This window comes from Sesamum indicum, linkage group LG12 (genome assembly GCF_026168435.1).
Source record: "Sesamum indicum cultivar Baizhima isolate 11 linkage group LG12, ASM2616843v1, whole genome shotgun sequence".
Classification (NCBI taxonomy): Eukaryota; Viridiplantae; Streptophyta; class Magnoliopsida; order Lamiales; family Pedaliaceae; genus Sesamum; species Sesamum indicum.
Window position 1 is genome coordinate 10,135,757 of NC_142668.1, and position 20,692 is coordinate 10,156,448.

Sequence of the window (20,692 nt, forward strand, 5' to 3'; positions counted from 1 at the left end):
AACACGTACAATCCATCTACTTTTAGATGGAAAACTCGATATGGGTTCAAATCTGTCGAATTTTTTTAATTTTGAAATATCAAATTAAAACTCTGGTAAAAGCAAATGATTAAAAATATTTTCTCCCCTATTTATCAGACTAAAAGCATAATTCTTTATTTAAAAACAAAAAAGGGTATTCGTATATAATTTGTCAAACCTCTTCCATGTCTCTTATTTCTTCTCGTACGACCAAACGAAACAAATATAAAAAGTCTGGAACCTTTTCTTCCAATCAAAGAATTCTGACCTGTTTTTGTGGGTTCTATCATACAAATTCAAAGGCCAACCAGGAATGACGCCATTGTCCCCGCAAATTATTTATATTCCTCAAGGTACCTCATCATGTTCAATATTTTTTTTCTTTTTAATTACACGTTACATCGATATTTTAATAAATTAATCAATATATCAATTTAATTAATACATTAATATAACTAAAAAAAATATAGAATAAATCTCACGAAACAAATAATAAAACTCAAATTCACAGCCTTCAAATTGTTCGTGGAACATCATGATATTCATTTTGAAAAAATTCCAACACACATAATTTAATTTATATATTCTAAAAAATCAATTACTGTTTAAAAATGTATCCCGACATTTACCCAAAGACAATGAATATTATGATCCATTCCTGGGAAACTTCGAACATTAAAAAAGATTAATTAATGCACTATATTACTAACTTAGTTACAAAAATTAAATAATTTGGCTATGTGGTGTGGCCAACCGGATATTCAAATGTCTCATTTAATGACTCTTGAGACATTAATATTTATGACTCTTGTAATTATTTTACTATGATTCCCTCTACAATATATATATATATATATATTTCAGATTTAATGCAATTTATTTTCTTGATATTATAAATGAGTAAATAACCTCTTTTAAAGACATAATAGCAATTAACCTTTATGTTTAAGGAAGTAAATTGCTTCATTTTGAAAAATACAAGGGGGTAAATTGCTGTATTTTTAAAAATACAGGAAGATAAATTGTTAATTTTTTCTACAAGGGAGTAATATATTTTTTTGTAATATTGAAAGGGGGATGTTTGAAATTTTTCCTATTTTTTTTCTGATTGACTGAGTATGAAAATTATTGAGGAGGAGCATATATCTGGCAGAATATCCCTATGTGATGCACTTTAAGGCCAAAGATAAGGATTTTTCATAAATGCTTCAACATCTATACCTTCCAAAAGTTTGCAGATTGGAACTGATTCAATTCATCCCTTTATCTCTATCTCTTGCTTTTTCAATGAATTACATATATGTGATGATGCGTAGATGAGCACCACTTGTTCTGTCATCAGCAGTGAAGATGGATGCAGAAGTACTGAGGAGTTCAGGAAATACGGAGATGGGAGGGACCAAGACCGGTAAGGATTCTTGCGATGAGCGTGCTGAGGTAGGGGGAGAGGACGGTGATGCGAGGACCGGGAGGGGTGGTGGGGAGAGGGAAGGAAAGACAGCGTCGGGAGGTGAACGTTTGGTTGATGTTAAGGGTGGTGGATTGGTAGATGGTGGAGGTTGCAATACGGAAAGAGTGTGCAGGATTTGTCATTTTGGTAGAGAAGCTAGTTTGTTCAGGGGGTTGGAGCTTGTTGCACTTGGTTGTGATTGCAAGGGGGAGCTAGGTTTTACGCACCGGCGCTGTGCTGAGGCCTGGTTCAGCCAGAAGGGAGATAGGTATGTGTGGTTCGTTCTGTTTTGAATGAAATAGGTACGTATATCGTTATATCAGAGCTATTAGTAATTGTTGAAAATTAATTAAAAGTAGAAAAAGAATCACATTGATACGACTTGAACCCAGATACGATCCCAACATTGTAGTGTCTCAAATTGGTGTAGTCATTCAATCAAGATTGATCCTAGGAAATAATCAAAAGTCGTCTAACTTGCCTTATAAGTTATTCTTTTGAATAATTTTCGTGCTGTATTTGAATTGAAAAATTCTAAACTTATAATTTCAAATATCTAATAATAAAATCAAGGTATTAGTCCTCTCTAAACGAAGCAACGTTTCTGGTCATTGTAGCAGAGAGTGCGAAATATGTGGGAAGACGGCTGCAAACGTGAGGGATGATGGGGAGGAGACGTCGATATTCATGATGGAGTGGAATGAGATGATAGCGGTGGCGGCCAGCCTAGACGCTTCCCGGGATAGCTCGCGGCGGTGCAAGCAATCCTTCTGCAATTTGCTGTTGGCGTGCTTGGTGCTGGCCTTCCTCCTGCTCTGGTTCTTCCGGGGGATCAACATATGATTAGCAGTGATGAATGGGCGTGAGCATGGCACCATATTCTGATCCATGATGCAAGAATATAGACTTTTTCAAGGCTCTATGCAATCAAGATTGTCCTAGACTAGCTATTACATAGTCAAGGAATATTATGTAACTAATGATATAAAGATCAAGAATGGAATTTTCTGTTCCAATTCTTGTTGCATCATTACTCCATTTAATATAAGATTAATGGACTCGGAAAATATGTTTTGAAATTACGCTTACATCCTTTACAAAAATTCACTGTTTATTCAATAATTTTATTTTATTTAAATAAAATTTATCATAAAATAAGATTTAAAATTTTATAAGTTGTGAAAATATTTTATGAATTTATTAGATCTTTTGAATAAGTTTGTTCAAAACGTTCTCTAAAACAAAACATGCCGAAATATTTAAAACAAATTATTTAAGTGCATTACTAAATAATTACCTTCAGATAATATTATATTAAATATTAAAATACAGTTAAAATAACCCCTTAAAATAAAATTTTATACCTAAAAAAGGCATAAACATACTGTTCACACAAATTTTTAATTTGCAAAAAGATATTACAAGACAAGAAAAATATGGACAAAATAAAATCTGATAAATTTAAATAATTAAAGTGTTACAATCTTTTTAGTGAAAATTATCCTCTAGTTCTTCACTTTGAATTTCGATCCAAGGGTTTGAATCGTATTATTGAATGTGGATGCGTAATATCCTTAGATTTTGTTGAGCAAATTATGCATCATCTCGAAATACGGTATCAAGATTCGAAAATTTGATGTCAAAGAAAATATAAAACTTCCAACGTAGATCTTTGTCGTGATAGAGAGATCGATTTGAATCCTTTTGATTTGCTATGTGTTGTGTAGTGACTAGTGTCTTGTTCGACGTGTTGTCCGTATGCCATCGCCCATGACATATTATATGGTGAATATCCCTTTTTATAGGCATGGCACTACTTAGATAGCTTAGTTTTGCTATTGATTTTAAAAATTATGAATTTTGATATGCATCAGTCTCTTGACAGGTCATATTAAAAACTAATTTTGGCCCAATTTAGTTAATATAAAATAAAATAAAAAAATTTATATTGATCTTGGATTGATCCATAAAAATGCATAAGACCCAAATTTGGTATGGATTTACATATTTATTGGTTGAAAAATATGAAAAGTTCAATTTTATTATAAATTTTTAATTAAAAATTCTATTATTAGTCAAATTTTTTGAATTTTTAAATGATAATTTATTTCAAAATTTCGATCTTAATACATACATTTTAATCCAAAAAATAAAAATAAAAATCAGTGGATCAACTTTTCATTCCAATCAGACTTTTTACTCGTCTTTTGGACAAAGTTACCTTTGATCTTCTTACATTATGAGTTATTTATTTATTGATGTGTAATTTTAGAATTAGTTTTCTGTAAATTTTCTAATTATTTATATAAAAGTTTTTACAAAATTTAACTTATGAATTTTGGTTTTTCATACTTTTTGTTTAGTTTATTCAATTAAGAAATTATATTATCTCCATTAATATAATTTATTGTCAGAATATTTTAAAAATTATTTTTCTCAGGATTTTTATTTTTAACATTGATTTAATTTTGTTTAAGTAATGGCTTTTAACTTAACAAAAAAAAATTATATTAGCAGAAGTAATTTTATGTTTTTAATGAAATAAACTAAATAAAAGACTAAAGATATTACAGTTAAAAAATTAAATTTTGAAAAAGTTAATAAATAAATATAATCGAATTAAATTAATGATACGCCATTAATCATTTTTCCTAAAGCTCAAAACAAAGAAAATCGGCCCACACAGATAAGTCTATCTACCCTAACCACGCTGACCCATGAGCAAAATTACAAACTCATAATTTCTACAATTATACTGGCGTGGCAAGGATAAAAACGAGTCAAATACAACAAGATAACTAAGCAAACAACAGAATTCAACATTATACATATTTCCAACATCTCAGAACACATCATGTTGAAAAATTCAACAAACTGTTCTTAGATCCTCGATGCCCTATCTATCAACAGCAGGCAAAACAAACTCCCTAAATTTCTAATTGACTAGACACGATTCATTGAAACGACGATATCTCCTTCTAGATAAGTCCAAACCCTATTTCAGCTAATACACGCAACTTTTAAACTTTGTTTGACTTCAGTAACAAATATTTGAATTCTACTCCCAAACGGCCTATAAATAGAAGTCATAATGCAATCACAAAAGATAACTTCATTTATTCACATCCATACGCTTTTTACTTTCGGTCAATAGCAAGACTACGAGCTCCTTATTCATTTTTTGCACTTCTCAAACATACTTCATCTTATATTTCAATATTTTATCGCTCTAATTTAATTATTACACTATGACTTACATTATTTTCAAGTATTCCTTTTCTCATTGTCCGTAAATTAATTTATTGACTTAAATATAAGAGTGCTAACCCCTATTTTATAGGTTAATGCTCTCTTGATTTTAGCAGTTTTCTTTAAAAATTCTATAACCATAATGGTGACACTGGATCCCATTCACATAGAAACTATCAAAATTGAATATATCGTCATATAAATGAACTCATAATATAAAAAGACCAATTGGTAATTTTGTTTACAAAAACCGTAAAAATTAATAGTGTATTGTTTGAAATAAAAATTGATGGAATGAATTTTTTGGGCCAAAATATATTTTGATGGATTTTTAAATATAAAAATTAATTTTAATGGGATTCTAGTAATTTTTCCAAAATTTCAATTCAGAGTAATTTATAGACAAAATAATAATAATAATAATAATATGCAAACAAACCCCTGAACTAGTGAAATTTGCACAGCACTCCCCACTACCTCCATATCATATTTAGGTAGGGTTTCTTTTACCTTCTCATATATTCCAAAACCCTTCTCTCCTCCAGCAGCCGCGCGGCGTCGCCTCCCGCCTCCCCACCACCATGGTAAACATTCCACCTCCACCCCTCATGCATATGTGTATCTATGTATCCATGACTGATTTCTTTCAATTGTTTGTGAAAATCCGTGAAAGCAGGCATCAGAGAAGAAACTGTCGAACCCAATGAGGGAAATCAAGGTTCAAAAGCTTGTACTCAACATCTCCGTTGGAGAGAGTGGAGATCGTCTCACCAGAGCAGCTAAGGTACTATACTGCCCCCACCGTGTTTTACATGTGCTTGCACACTTTCAATCTTTTCATGTTCTTCTGAGTACATTAGTGGTAATTAATGTTTTCGCTTTTCTTAAACACTTGATAGGTCTTGGAGCAGCTCAGTGGCCAAACCCCTGTTTTCTCGAAGGGTGATACTTTTTATTCTTGAGCTAATTTTAGTTTATTAGAATGTAATTAAGTTATTAGTGAGGTTAGGAAACCGGGTAACACATGTGTTTATGTGCAGTTGATTTTGTTTTTATTTATATGGTATCGGATTCCTTTGTTCTTGTGTTGTACATTTTGTGGTGCTAGTATTGGTCTTAAATTATGTTGAAACTCAACACGATGTGAAAACAATATAAATTACAGTATCTACATTTTGACTGACTTGGAAGTATAATTTGTTACGACGATAAGATTTTATCATAATGTCAAAGGGTACTAGAAATGTGATGTGGGCGTAGACGAGTATTTGCTATCTGTGGGTTGTTTTGTTGATGTGGCAAAATGAAATGATTGGAACATGGATAACCAGTGGATCTAACTTTTCTCTAAAACTGTTTTATCATTTAAGTGGACATTTGGAATGAGAATGTGCTATGTTGTTGCTTTATGGTCTTCATCTAATGTAAGAATTCCTCATTTGCTGGCATCTCTATATCTATGTGGAAACTCATAGTGCATGGGATCTATGATATTCATGTTCTTTTATAATATTAAACATCCTTGAAACAATTTGTAATTGTATTAAAACAATTGAAGAAGAGTTGTTTAGCTACAGAAAGTCTTGTAGTTGTGGTTATTTTATGTATCACTTTGTATTTGAAGTTAATCACGTAAAAGAAAAAAATACAGAATAGTAGGACTGGACAATAGATTGCTCATCACTGACTGTTAAATTCTTTTGGTTGACAGCAAGGTACACTGTGCGTTCCTTTGGGATTAGGCGTAATGAAAAAATTGCGTGCTATGTCACAGTCAGGGGTGAGAAGGCAATGCAGCTCCTTGAGAGTGGCCTGAAGGTCAAGGAGTATGAACTACTGAGAAGGAACTTCAGCGAAACTGGTTGTTTTGGCTTTGGTATTCAGGAGCATATTGATCTTGGAATTAAGTAAGCAAATCTCTCTTGTTTAGTGATACGTCTCATATGTTTAAATATTGCTAAAATGCCAATTAAAAGTGCTTAATTTCTATTAGAGCCTGGTTGTCATGTCAATATGGACGAATTGCACTTCATTTTGTTTAAGATGCTCATATGCTGGTGTCATGATCAAAATAAAATTAAAGGAGCAGCCTCGCTCAAGGCTTGCTCGACTTGGCTTTTCCAGCAGTTGAAGTGCTTCAATAGTTGGGCTTCACAAGTAAATGAATTACAGCGCAGCGCAGTTGGTCCTTGGCTGAATCCAGGCTCAATTGAGATGGGTCATGGCCTTAGCTGGGTTGGTTTACACTATGTGGGGCCTAGAGGAATCCACACCTATGATGGGATGGGCTAGGCTTCATTGTTTGGATTAAGCTGTGCGAATATCTGAACTGTAGATTATGCTGTTAAATACCAAGGAAAGTGAAACCCTTGAAGGAAAGTGAAAAACAAATTCCTAGGGTGTCAAAAGAAAAGTGAAAAAGAACCCTTCTGAATTGCATACTACAGTTTGGTTGGAGAAATTGTACATGGTTTTGTCTAATTGGACTGCTTATGTGTAATGTTTTAGCATCCTTTTTGGTTATACAGCATTTTTGTTATGCTAAGTCGTCTATATGTTGCAAATGTAATTTACAGATAAATACATCTTTTTAATGACTGTTTGCTCCAGAAAAACCCATTATCACTAGGATGATCACGTTAAACAATACTGAGAATCACCACTGAACAAGGTTATCACACTTGCACTAATATTATGTATATATTTTTCTTATGTTTCTATCCTACCAGGTATGACCCGTCAACTGGTATTTATGGTATGGACTTCTATGTTGTCTTGGAACGACCTGGCTACCGGGTCGGCCGCCGCCGTAGGTGCAAGTCTCGTGTTGGGATCCAACACAGGGTTACAAAGGATGATGCGATGAAGTGGTTCCAAGTAAAATACGAAGGTGTTATCCTCAACAAGGCCTCCAACATTGGAGCATCTTAGTTTGTACTTGGACCTTCTCAAGAATGGCTTCAAAATCAGAGCAGCTTTTACTTATAGTTGGAATTTTACTGCATAATGCTTACACTAGCTGTATGTTTTCTTTCCAACCAAGATTTTGTTAGTTTCTGACCTCAAAGAAATCTGTCTCTCTGAACAAGTTCATCATATGACATTGTCCTCATTCCATTAGATCAATTTGACTATACATTTGATTTCGTCTTTAATATATTATCACATTTGGATGGCAATTGTGGGTGATTCTCAATCCCCAGAAAGAATATTTCATTTCATTATAGCGTTTGAATCATGATATCTATCATGGGCTAAAGATGCCTGGAAAGAGGGTTCTATATTGTTTACATGTCTGAAGTTGCAAATCCTTGATAATCCCTGTAACCATCCTTGTGTAAGATTTTTCCTTTGTTTTGTGAAAGTGGTAGACAGGTTTTTCTGGCAACATATGTGGAGAATTACATCAGTTTAGATCTTATCCAGGTCGATATAAGTGAGTTTGATTTTCTGACTGTTGGAACTCTCAGAATTCGTTTTCGTTTTTAGTTTTTAGTGTTTAGTTTTTGAAATGGTAATCAAAATAGAAATATATTTATCTATATGTATTATTATTAAAAATATATTGATTTGACATTCATTTCAACATAAATTATAATTTCAGTAATTAACTTAAATATATTCTTATCTCATTGCAAATTTATACAAAATTAAAAGTACATATTTTTTACTGAAAATAAAAACACAAACAAGCCGACCTAATATCCATGTTTGACACCAACGAATGACTGGAAACATTTTTCGTGCTCTTCTCAAACTTTTAGTGAGTATCTTATTAAAAATTTATGTAAAATAAAAAATCCGTATTTTTTCCTTAAAATAAAAACACAAACAAGCCGACCTAATATCCATGTCTGAAACCAACAAGTGACCGAAAATACTTTTATATTTTGCACTCTTCTCAAATTTAATGAGTAATACTCATAATCTTAAACTTATATATTTAATACACGTGTTATATGTTTCACATACAGTTCTTGCAAAATAGTAATAACTCTAAGAAATACTTATTATATTTATTTCAGATCCAAAATTGTATTAAACTATTTATTGTTTGATAAGATATGGTACATTATGAAATAATTTAATTATTTAGAAAGATATTAGTTATTAATAAATAATTATCTCTAATTTTTTCTTTATCATAATTACAAATAGACATACTATGATGACAACGACTAAACGCATACTGCAACAAGCCGTATTTTTGTCAAACAATACTCCCACATTCATATCTTTCTACGTATAATAACAAATACGTATATAATCTATTTCCACAATTTCACAAAAACCAACAGCAGGAAGCGTGAAGCAAAATCCAGAAAGCGTGGAAGGCAGAAATTCCCACGTAAGGACACGTGCTATTTTGTCAAGATTCACACCCCTCTTGATTCTTGCCCAAACAACTGGAGGTCATCTTGCCATCTCAGCATTTCCGCTCTCTAATTTTCTACATCCGCATAAATTTCTGTAAATAATACTCTTTTTTCTACATTAAAATCCACTAAATATCCATTCTTGAATCCATTTCTCCCTTTTTCTGATTGGCTTTCAATTCATTTACTGAGTTTCTTGAAACAGTGAGAGATCTTTTTCTTTGTCATTCTTTATTCTGCTTGCTGGGTTGTAATGGCTCAGTTGCTCTCACCAGTTTGCACAGATGCACTCAAATTCCAGAACCCATTACAGAGTTTCTGTCCAAGAAACAGATGTCCCATTGCGGGTAAAAACAGTGTGAGTTGGAGCAATCATGGTGGAAAAAGGAAGAGTCTTGGGAGAATGAGGGTTGCCTCTCAGGACTCTGTATCTTATGAAGACATTGCAGATGATTATTATGCTGTATTGGGTCTGGTAATATGAGAAAAAGAAATCTGTTAGAGTTTAATCTTCTGTAGTAGTTATTCTTGTTGCTGCCTTGATTGAATTTCAAGTATTTGCTCAATTTTCATGTGATTTACGTTTGATGGTAGTTTAAACTTGTATAGTTAGTCTGGGTGGTCTGGATTTAGTTATATATGCTCAGTGGCAGCATTATGCCTAATCAAAGATTACAATAGATTTTTCTCATTTTGCATTTGATATTGAATTTTGCATTTCATTGGCCTATATTGCCAGCTTCCTGATGCTACACCAGAGCAGATAAAGAAAGCCTATTACAGTTGCATGAAAGCTTGCCATCCGGATTTGAGTGGCGATGATCCTGAGACAACAAATTTCTGCATGTTCATAAATGAGGTTTATGATGTAAGTTCTGTTCATGTATATCCCTTTTAAGTATCGAGTGAATTCATTGAGTTCTGGTTGAGTGTTTCATGTGTAAAGTGACTTTTTTTTGTTTCTGTTTAGGTTCTCAGTGATCCAGTGCAGAGAATGGTTTATGATGAAATTCATGGATATGCTTTGACTGCAACCAACCCCTTTTTGGATGATTCCTGCCCTAAGGATCATATATTTGTTGATGAGTTTAGCTGCATAGGTATATTTAGAGTTTTCTTTTTTTTTTTTTTATTTTTTTTATTTTTTATTTTTAGTTATTCTGATATTTCCCTTTCATTTGTGTGCTCTTAAGTTCAAAATGCACTGATGAACCTGAGGTTTTCTTGGATAAGTTTTTCTATAAGAAATGCAAGTCAATTTGAATCAAATTAATGGGGAGTGATATATTGAGCAGAAGCGAAATGTTTGTACAATTATTGTCATATATTGTATGCCTCAAATTATTAGTTAAATTGTATAAATCTTGTAGGAACACAGTGTATATCTAGTGTTTCATTAGTTCATTTGAAAAGCTGTACAAGAGAACCAAAATGGGATATGTATACTCTGTCTTTCTATTAATGTTCTAATGGTAATCAGGGAGACTGAAAGAAATGCAGGAACATGCCTCTATCATATTTTTCTATGTTCAAGCATGATTCCCATAGTTGAACAGGAACCTTACATTGATTTAGACAACGTCTGCAGCATCATGTCTTTAAATTGATAATGTCCCTCTTTCTTTCCCTTTCCCTCCTTAGGTTGCAAGAATTGTGCCAATGTCTGCCCAGATGTATTTGCCATTGAGGAAGACTTTGGAAGAGCTAGAGCTTATAGCCAGTCTGGACAGCCTGACTCAGTTCAACAAGCAGTTGAAAGCTGGTAAGTTCATGCTGCAGAGGTAGAGTTTTGGCATAAATTTTCCTTTCTCTATGTTGAATAACTTTTTGTAGCATTTGGAAGGAGAAAGATCAATTTAGTTTAATTACCATCTTACTACTTTGTCTTGAAAAGGGAAAAAGGTCTAAAAAGACACCATTTTTTCTGCTGCTTCTCACTCTGATATTAATTATCTTCTCAGAGTTGCTTTAGAACACTGAGAAGTCAACTCGCATTCTTGGCAGCTTCTCGTTGTGAAAATCTCCTGTTATTTCTCACTCTAGTTTACTGATTTTTCATGAAAGTACCTTTTAAGATCACTTCTTATTTATCTTAGCTTTCAATTATGTCCTTGAAATTGATGTATACATGAATACTGAAGCTTCCTTGGAGTCTAAAACATGTCATCTCTCTACTTCCAATTCTTGGTTGCAATACCAGAACAAAAGTATGTGCATTGACGTACGTCGGGGAGATTATGCGGTAGAGACTGAATGCCGGACCTAAAGTTTTTTTTTTTCAGCAATATAAAATGTTAATGCTTGGGCTTTTGACTAATGCTGGTTAACATCAAAACAGTATATGGAAACCTCAAAATAAGTAAACCGCCCTTGAATTGCGTTTTGGAGTTTCTCGGAGGAAAGACAGTATTATGCCAGTGTTGAGAGTGCGAACCACTATGCATATGTTTTCAGGGAAATTTCCTTACTGGAAAATAACTAATGTGAATATCAGAAAATTTTCAACTCAGTGTGGGTAACTGAAGCTGTGGGTAGAAAAAAAGTAGACCAGATGAAACTGTCTTAATCAGCCAAATTATTATATATTTATTTGAAATCAGCTCCTCTATGGATGGAAACCTTCTTATCCCACATGAAAGGCTCCTCCAACTTTTAGTTTTTACTTTCATTCTGGAGATAAATTTTTTTATGAACAACTAATCGTATTATTTAGACACTGGTAATATAACATCTGAATTGGACTTGTTTAAAAGAGAGGAAGTTTATATTCGGAGTTGCATTGCATGCGACCAGTTTCGGCTGTTATATAATTGGTTTCATCTTCGTTTCAGCCCAGTTGATTGTATTCATTGGACTTCTGCTGCTCAGTTGTCACTGCTAGAAGATGAAATGCGAAGAGTAGAAAGAGTAAACGTAAGAATACATATCATTCGCAATTTCTGTTCTTCACCTGCACTTTTCTGGACTTAAGAGTGTATTTGGTTGAGCTATCAGGTTTGTAAAACATCTTATAACATACTTGACAGCTTATAAATATTGCAAAATGTTTGGTAAAATTTTAGAAAATAAGTTCAAAGATCCAAACATAAAATGTTATGAACTTATGATTCGCTTTAAGAAAAAGTAAAGATTTTTCAATTTATCTTTAAAGATCTTCAGAAACACTTTCTATTTTGAACATATTAGTTACAAAATTGTTCTTACTGACATCATATAAATTCCAAACATGACAACTTTTTTAAAAAAAAAATAAAAAATGAAAGGGTTAATTACACTTAGACCTCCTCTCAAAATGCAAAATTACACTTTCCCTCAAAGAAGTTTCGAAATTACACTTAGAGCCCCTCCAAAAATTCACTGTTTACACTTGACCTCTCTTTTTCTAAGATTTGGACAAAAAGTGCTTACTTTAGCAAAAAATTGCATAAATTTCTAATTAAACCCGTGTAACATTATCAGGTAATAATTTTATACTTACGAAGGAAACAATGTAATAATTTTAACCTCACTCAATATATATTACATATATCCCTTTATAAGTACAAAAATATACATGAGAGTGTTAAATGAAAGACAAATTGAAAATTTATGTAATGTTTTTTTGCTTACGTCAGCATTTTTCGTCCAAACCTAACGGAAGGGGGTTGGGTGTAAATCGAGAATTTTCAGAGGGGGTGTAAGTGTAATTTCAAAACTTCTTTGGGAGAAAGCATAATTTAGCATTTTCAGAGGGGGTATAAGTGTAATTAACCCAAAATAAAATAAAATCTAACAACTTATAAAATATATGAGCTTAAAAAATTTCTTAAATAAGTTTATTCTGACACCCTCTTAATCTGTTTCTTTCTTAGATTATCATGTACATGTAGTGCTGTAGTGGTCATCTCTCAAAGTTTTGCTGACTGGTCTTTTTTTCTATCCTACTTAGCATACACCAGTTTAAGACAAGATTTTGCTGAAACTTATTTGCCTGCAGGAGTACTGTAAAGTTTTTGTGAAATTAACCCTGTAAACGAGCCGGAAAGAAAGACCTTTATTTTGCTTGTTCACCTATATTTTGACTTAACCATCAACTGGTCTATTTCTTTTTACTTGCAATGCCATAAAAGATGCTTTTACGGAACAATTATCACGCTCCAGACCTCTGTGGCTTTGGAATGTGAACCAATCACATTATGCAGCATGATTTTGGACTTGCAGAGACAAGAACGTCAAAGGATAGAATTTGAGAAAGAAATGACACCCTTATATGCTGGCCCGTTACAGTGGTTCATGAATTTGGTTGAACAATTATGTCACAAACCAAGTTTCTGATGCCCTTGTTTGCACATTCTTCAAGTATCTGGCTCATGGACTTGGAGCAAAGCAGAATGTCTAAAAATGTAGAAAGAAATTCATCTGTGACTGTCATACAACGATTGTACCAGTTCAGAATTGTTTCCCTCAAAATTTTCTATCGATGAATACCTAATTTACCAATTTGATAATGCTCATCAGGTTGCCTTGATGCTCTCGGGGATGGGTTCAGCATCTGTAGATGTCTTCCGGATGGTAAGACGTCTTTTATCCTTTCATTGATCTGTAATATTCCCATTGCTTCTAATTATATTGATAGGAAATGTTGCGTCTTTTCTTTTAGTTAATATCTGTTTGTCAAAAACAAAAATTAATTCGCATTGTCTGTTGAATTGGAATAAGCGGGTGATATAAATATGAGTGCCATAATAAGTTGCTCTTTTGTCTTTCTTATACTGTTGGGGCTCCATGGCATTTGCCACAGCGAGAGGCCATTCTTCAAGAATGGCACAGGCCTTACTAAGGACCAAGCGTGGCACGACAATACCTTGTTCCTGAGAGGTGTGCCTTTAGTATGGCCGAGGGTTTAAGGAGAAAAGGGAGAAGAACCCTAATATAGTCGTTTATGAAAACACCTAGGCTGGACTGAGCAGTATATCATGAATACCTAGGTAGAATTAGAGCTTATTTTTCCAGCTGAATGCGCTCTTCAACTTCGATTTCACTTTTCTATATCTAAATTTGCTTTATTTCAGTTCCTTTGTGCTCTCTTTCTCCATTTCTTCATATTGCTTTCAGTGTGCACCTGAGTCTGAAGGTGGTTGGAAACTGTGTAGGCTGCATAAACCAACATCTAGGAGCTATTTTCAGAATGTGTTGTAATGAATGTGAGAAGCATGAATCTTGAATCATGGATGAAGTCCATTCTGGAAATTTGTTCTTATGCTTGAACGAAAGCTTTTTATGTTACTTTACTAATGCTTGTAATTACACTGAAGCATAAAGATTAGAACATCTTCCAGCTTCTTTTTTCTCTGATGAATTTTCTTTGTGGCTTTATTTTTTCGCTCTAATTACTCTTGCTGGTGCAGGCGACAGTTAGATGGGAAAAGCGACAAGCCAAAGTCTTGGTGAGAACCCTAACTGAAAATTAATATTTCTCTACTCTAAAAAGCAGACGAGATTATGATACTGTACTGTGAAAGAATTTTTAACTTGTATCCCTTGGGAGGAAATATTTAAGCTTTTACGAAACCGATGTAGCTAAATTCTCACTAGAAAAACATTGTTCTCCTTTGTATTTTAAGATTTGAATTTGTATCTGGTCAAATGTCAGTTTCTCACAAGGAGAAGACGTGCTCGTATAATCTTCTCTCAGCTTTGAAGATAATGCAAGAGCTGAAAACTTTGACGAATAGGTTTTCGTGCAAACACATTGCTTGACTAAATCCAAGCTTCAAATGGATATAAAAATCCTTTTTCCTCTTTTTGGCTTAAATAAATACTGATAAAGAGTTTTGTACTCGGATATAATCTTGAAAACGTTATACTGCTCTTATTACCTTTAAACTTGGGATTCAATTTTCTTGGCAATTCTTGATCTTGAGCAGATAAATCTCAGAAATGTTTGTTAGTCGACTTATCATCCGTTACCCGTGCCTGAAAATGTTCTCTTTAATGCAGGAAAAGGCTAGAATGAGAATGGTGAAGCAGAAAGATTCCAGTAAAACTCAAAATTATTGGAGCAACCTCTGGGGCGATGCCAAAGATTATGAAAATGCAGGTAAGAAACAAAGATCAAATTGCCAGAGCACCACTTAACGGTAGCTTTGCTTAATTTATTTACTCTCTTTTGGATTGCATTGGAAGTACTGCAAGAGTCTAGTGGAAGATCTTTTGGAGAATGATCACAAACACTTTATAGACGAAAGCAGTCGAAAATGTTTAAGCCCTTTGAAATCTGGTGGATATGTTATGCTGAAGTTTCTATTTGTCGTTGCAGAGGAAAAAGTGAAAGAGAGGGCGGCAAGAGCTGCTGCAGCTGCTCGTAGGTGGAGAGAGTACTCTAGACGGGGTGCTGACAAACCTCCGACCTTCAAACTTCCGGAAGCAGTCTCTAACAAGGAATAGTGAGCATAATCTCGACACCCTTTAGATATCTGCGCGTATATATGTAAATTCCGGACATGCATGCATGATTAATTATCGGAGTCATGTATCGTATGTAGAACTGTATATAAACTTGTAATTTGTGATGAAGATAGGTAGAAATACAGCAGATTATTGCTTTTACAAGAATACAAATCTTAAGGTAACTTGCTATTATTCCTGCAATAATATCCATACTTAGCTCTTGCTTTGAATGTGCTGCACATGTGTCAATGAGGCCTAGTTTATCGGCAAAGCTGATGCCCATGATCGTATACTTATGGTTCAAAACTCCATCAACGTGTGGGGTATCGGTGTACTTAGTAATAGCTGTTGATTAGTTAAAAATATGGATAATTACATCGCCATCTCTTGAGGTTTGGTGGAATTACATGTAAACTCTTTATGGTTTAGAAAATTACATCTAGTACTTCCAACGTTTGTTTCCGTCCAACAAATAGATTAATGTATTAATAAAATCTACGGGATTTGGTGGCATTAGCAAAATGCTAGAAAAAAAAAAAAGAATAAAAATTCATATTTACTTTCAAGGACATATTATAAACCTTTTACTGGCTAAATAATTTTTTAACTAAACTATTCTTATACATCTTAACATAATAATGTATATTAGGAGGTACGTATTTATTCTTGTAAGAATAGTTTAACCCGCAGTATGCCTATAATAAGTTAATAGGGGTACATATAAATTTTCATTCAACTTTTTGTCGATATCAATAAATTTCTTGAGTTTTACTAACGGTTAGATTATTAGTTGTACGGAAACATAGGAGTACTAGGTTTCATTTTTGAAATGACAAAATTTATGTGTAATAACACCAAATTTCAAGAAATGACAGTATAATTATTCCTTATAATTGATTATTTGTATACTGTAATTGAAGAACAAGTCATGATGCTTATACATGTAATCCATCTAACTTTTAAGTGGAGTAGAGATAATTATACAGTAAATTTAATTTGTAAGTACAGTAATTGCATAGAATCAATTTTGTAAAGGGACGTGATTAATGAGTAGTTAATTCAACATCTGTTTGGAAGTAATAGTCATTCTGACCGAAAGTGGCATTGATGATTGAAAAAATTAGTCATCTCGTGCGCATTTTTTACTACCTATATACCGAGTGAGATTAACATCATTGTTTTGTTCATTTCTTGAAATGTGTTCGTCAAGAACTTCATTTAGTGCTTCAAGAAATATATGTAATGATGGTGTTCATCTCACTCGATATATAAGTAGTAAAAAAATACAAATAAATAACTAAATATTTTTTTTATAATAAATGACTACTTTTTATCCAATAATTATAATTTAGAAATAACATTTCATTACAATGCTGGGAGATTAATTTTCTAGGGACGGTCTTGAGCCTCAAAATCTGAACATCTCTTAATTCAAATTTAGGTGTATACGTGTCTGGATATATGTGTGTGGGGAAAAGGAAAATGGTCATATGACACCAGATTTACATGGCTGAGAATGAATTCAATAATGATCAATAAACTAATTAATGCTAAATTATTAATAATTGCTGAGTGGTGATGGCACAGCGTACACCACTTAATGCTTACTCCTATTTCCGACTACCAATTAAGAATTAAATAATGTGCCTAATCAATCAAAATTGTCTTCCATATCCAAATCTCAATTGCTGAGCTTACTCTCTCTCTCTCTCTCTCTCTCTCTCTATATATATATATATATATACATATATATATATTCAGAACAGCACTTACAGCCCCCCCCCCCCTCCAAAGAAAAAAAATTGAAGAATCACAATTTTATATGGTAGAAAAATCAAGAATTCTTTATTTATATTTTTAATGAAGTGCCCCTAATTAGCCTTTCTCAGTTTTGGACTTAAGGAATATGTGATGATAAATTTTGATTAGGCAAAATGACATTTTTCGTCAGTAATTATGAATAAAAGGGATGTCACGTTTAGTTATGCATTTTTAGTAATTATAAATACAGTTCATTAGTTCATAAGTTAGACCTTTCATACGTTAGGTCTTAATTTTGACATATTTAGTTCTGGACCTCACACATTTATTTGGTTCTACTATTAACACATTTGATTTCGGATTGATAAATTTGATCATTCTAATATTTTTTAGCTAAAATGTCTTGTTGGAAACAAGACGTAAGAGTGTAATGTGACCGGACAAATATTTATTTATACCTCATTAGATCCTTAAAATAAAAAGAAGATTCATCTTTGGTAAACGTCTGAAAAATCAAGTGGCATTCATGTGTCTATTTCCTCCGTTAAAAAATTGATGGTATATTATATTAATTATATATATTATTAGGTACATCAAAATCGAATTTGCCCTGTCAAAAAATTGCAATCATCGTCATATCTGAATAGAGGTGGGATCATGAGATTAATTATTATGATCATATTCGACGGAGTTTTTTTAGGATTATATATGTTTTCTTATGTGCATGCGTATCAATATTCAGGTAAAAACGTTATGACGATTGAGGATGTGGATATAGAAGAACTACTCGAGAATATACGACTTAAGCAAGAGTTTAAGGATGGAGATCGGATTTTACAAATGGGGATAAGAATCAACATGCATATACGAACTGAAAGAAGATTAAGTGTCCGTGTCGTAAATGCAAGAAACGTAGATTCAAAATGACGAATTAAGTTATGCTCAACTTATGTATGAAGGGGTTTGTAGAGGGAATCGGACTATTCGTGGAGAGGCATGGTGATAGAGTATTGTGATGATTTGCTTGTATCAGTTCTTGCACCAATTCTTGTTGCACCTGACATGGCGACGCTCTGGGATGTTTACCAATAGATGAATGAGACCACATAATGGTTTATGATATAGTTGGGCCGCAATGTATTTTGTCGTGTGTCGAGCCTGAGCCAAGCTTGAGGGTCCAAGCTCCTTTCTACGGATGACGTTGAGGCCGACTTGAGTTTGTACTGTAGGGGGGAGGGGTTTGTACGAGGACGAGGAGGATGAAGTCAGCTTCGATGATTTTGAGATGGATGAAGGGTGAAGAAGAAGACAACTATTTAGAATTGATTGTTATTATTACGTTTGTGTGTATAATTGTAAGGGGAGTAGTATATGTGTTTTCAAGAAACACTAATTTGGCACTTCGATTTTCCAAGTTCCTAATTTGCTTATCACCTCTTTCAAAATAAGTACTAATATAATAATTATTATTAGATATTCTAATTTAATATTTTAAATATTTCTCTGAAAAGTTATCTTAAAGGATTTCCTAACGAAATTCTTTTAAAAATTTCAAACAAAAATAATTAACCTGGGCTGGGAACAAAAAAGATGGTGAGCATTAAAATTCAAAAATTCGTTGGGAAAATTGTTTGAAATTCATAGGAATACCTTAAATTTTGGAGGGAAAATTTCAAACTTTTAATATTTTGTAATGATATTTCTGACTGCAATGCTGATGGTACGTCAAAATTGGTCGGAAATTTTGTCAGTCAAAGATAGTCTATCTTTTTAATTAGATATGATATATCTACATTTGGTAATTGGATTTGTCTGAAACTTTAAGTGAGATGAAGTCAATACGATCATAAATCTAATGATCGGATCTAAGCTCGGATCATATATGCAATGTAACAATAGATGATCACAACAACATTCAATTATTGTATTTATTTTCTGTAAAGGTGTGTAAAGAGAAATACTTAAACTTTTTCGTATTTTTTTTAATTTTGTTGAAATACATATTTCTTTCTCTGTTATCAACATTTGTTTTGCATATTTTTTTATTTTTTGAAAATAATTAAGGACATAATTGGTGATGATTTTTCAGACAGATTTTTCCAACAGCTCTGCTAAAAGTGACCGTTTTGATTTTGCCTATACATTTCCGTGTTCCCTCCCTCTCCCCTGCTATTACCCCCTTTAGGTCCTCCCTACTTAGTCCCCAACCCTCACTGCCGTCTGCTCAAATCTTCCCACAGTTGCTAACCATACAACACCACAAATCCTCTTCAAACGTGCACCATCAATCCCAATTATGGGCCTACAACTCTCTAAAATCCTGCATTGAAGCAAACATAAAGTCTACTGAATCTTACTTTCCAAAATTACTATGGACCCAGAATTTATTTTTCTCGCATCTTCAGTATAATCCCACAATCTACTGTTTGATACTTAGGACTGCGCTCCAACTTTTTTAGTGCTTATTTTTTCAACTCTGTGAGCTTGATCTTTTATGTATGCAGTCTAAATTCATTAATCACATCAACTCTAAACCCTTTCACATTTCTATTTGGATCAAACTTGAACTATCGAGTGTATTTCTCACTTAACCAATTTGTTTTGACATTCTTAACGTGAATGGTTGTGGGCATATGTCTTCAAGATTGTAGTCATTTACTTAGAATGTAGCTTCGTCTTTTACTTTTTTTGTAGTTATTTTCCATTTACAATTATCCCATGTGCACACGGCATACACCGTCACTTTGTCAATCTTTATAAACTTTAGTATTCTTTTGATCTTTATAGCATGTGACTACATTGCTTTCCTGAACTCAATTTTTAGCCTGAAAATCATACCTACCTCAAATGTTGGGTCATATATCTCCATAGGGTTAAACATAAGATGTGCAAAACCCATCCCCTTCCCCATTCGACACTTTCTCTTATTGAAGTCAATATCCACTATAAAAAACAACCTCCTCACCATAATAATGTCCTGACTCACCCCTTCCTTAGAAAGTGTATCATCCCTTAGCATGTTTCCATCATCATCTACATATTGCTCAAACATATTATCATCATCAATAGTTTCATCTTTTATATCATAATCTCTATCTAGAATTGAATCAGAACCCACCAATTCATCACCATCCTCAACATTATCCCAATCCTCATATTCAATTCTCATAATTTTTTTGCCCTTATCATCCTATACAACTTAGTTATTCACCCCCACTTCTGTTTCAACCTCAACAAACACCTGCAACTTACCCCCAATATTTTTTAAAGCCCGTGCGTTTACATCGTTATCATCAATCAATAATTTGAACCTTTATTCATTATTATGTAGAAGTTTTTCCCCTCTCTTATACCTGTCATTCCACAATAATGGTCTAGATTGAACTTGTTTAATATTATGGCATTT

At 33.2% G+C, this 20,692-nt stretch overlaps 3 protein-coding genes across 4 annotated transcripts; all 3 read left to right on the forward strand.

Annotated features, from left to right (window-relative positions):
• Window positions 1-1,171: 1,171 nt before the first annotated feature.
• LOC105165616 (uncharacterized) lies at window positions 1,172-2,519 on the forward strand. 2 transcript variants are annotated; one of them, XM_011084683.3, is made up of 2 exons: window positions 1,172-1,739; window positions 2,089-2,519. In XM_011084683.3, exons 1-2 carry the CDS (start codon window positions 1,372-1,374, stop codon window positions 2,312-2,314), a joined length of 594 nt encoding a protein of 197 aa, XP_011082985.1. In that variant the 5' UTR covers window positions 1,172-1,371; the 3' UTR covers window positions 2,315-2,519. The 2 variants fall into 2 exon arrangements, with proteins under 2 accessions (XP_011082985.1, XP_088732730.1); XM_088876604.1 differs by having other exon boundaries at window positions 1,178-1,739; window positions 2,092-2,519.
• A 2,655-nt stretch (window positions 2,520-5,174) lies between these two features.
• RPL16A (ribosomal protein large subunit 16A) lies at window positions 5,175-7,899 on the forward strand. Its single transcript, XM_011084682.3, has 5 exons — window positions 5,175-5,304; window positions 5,397-5,504; window positions 5,620-5,662; window positions 6,432-6,627; window positions 7,450-7,899. The coding sequence occupies exons 1-5, from the start codon at window positions 5,302-5,304 to the stop codon at window positions 7,649-7,651; spliced, it is 552 nt and encodes a 183-aa protein (XP_011082984.1). The 5' UTR covers window positions 5,175-5,301; the 3' UTR covers window positions 7,652-7,899.
• A 1,247-nt stretch (window positions 7,900-9,146) lies between these two features.
• Window positions 9,147-15,755, forward strand: LOC105165614 (DNAJ heat shock N-terminal domain-containing protein). Its single transcript, XM_011084681.3, has 9 exons — window positions 9,147-9,571; window positions 9,836-9,964; window positions 10,067-10,196; window positions 10,738-10,858; window positions 11,928-12,009; window positions 13,594-13,647; window positions 14,484-14,522; window positions 15,076-15,175; window positions 15,395-15,755. Exons 1-9 carry the CDS (start codon window positions 9,350-9,352, stop codon window positions 15,520-15,522), a joined length of 1,005 nt encoding a protein of 334 aa, XP_011082983.1. The 5' UTR covers window positions 9,147-9,349; the 3' UTR covers window positions 15,523-15,755.
• Window positions 15,756-20,692: the final 4,937 nt, after the last annotated feature.

Coding starts and splice junctions, on each gene's coding strand:
- LOC105165614 (XM_011084681.3), top strand. CDS start 9,350: ATGGCTCAGTTGCTCTCACCAGTTTGCACAGATGCACTCAAATTCCAG. Junction 12,010..13,593: donor GAAGAGTAGAAAGAGTAAAC/GTAAGAATACAT, acceptor AATGCTCATCAG/GTTGCCTTGATGCTCTCGGG. Junction 13,648..14,483: donor CTGTAGATGTCTTCCGGATG/GTAAGACGTCTT, acceptor TTGCTGGTGCAG/GCGACAGTTAGATGGGAAAA.
- RPL16A (XM_011084682.3), top strand. Junction 5,505..5,619: donor GTCTCACCAGAGCAGCTAAG/GTACTATACTGC, acceptor AACACTTGATAG/GTCTTGGAGCAGCTCAGTGG. Junction 6,628..7,449: donor CATATTGATCTTGGAATTAA/GTAAGCAAATCT, acceptor CTATCCTACCAG/GTATGACCCGTCAACTGGTA.
- LOC105165616 (XM_011084683.3), top strand. CDS start 1,372: ATGGATGCAGAAGTACTGAGGAGTTCAGGAAATACGGAGATGGGAGGG. Junction 1,740..2,088: donor TTCAGCCAGAAGGGAGATAG/GTATGTGTGGTT, acceptor TGGTCATTGTAG/CAGAGAGTGCGAAATATGTG.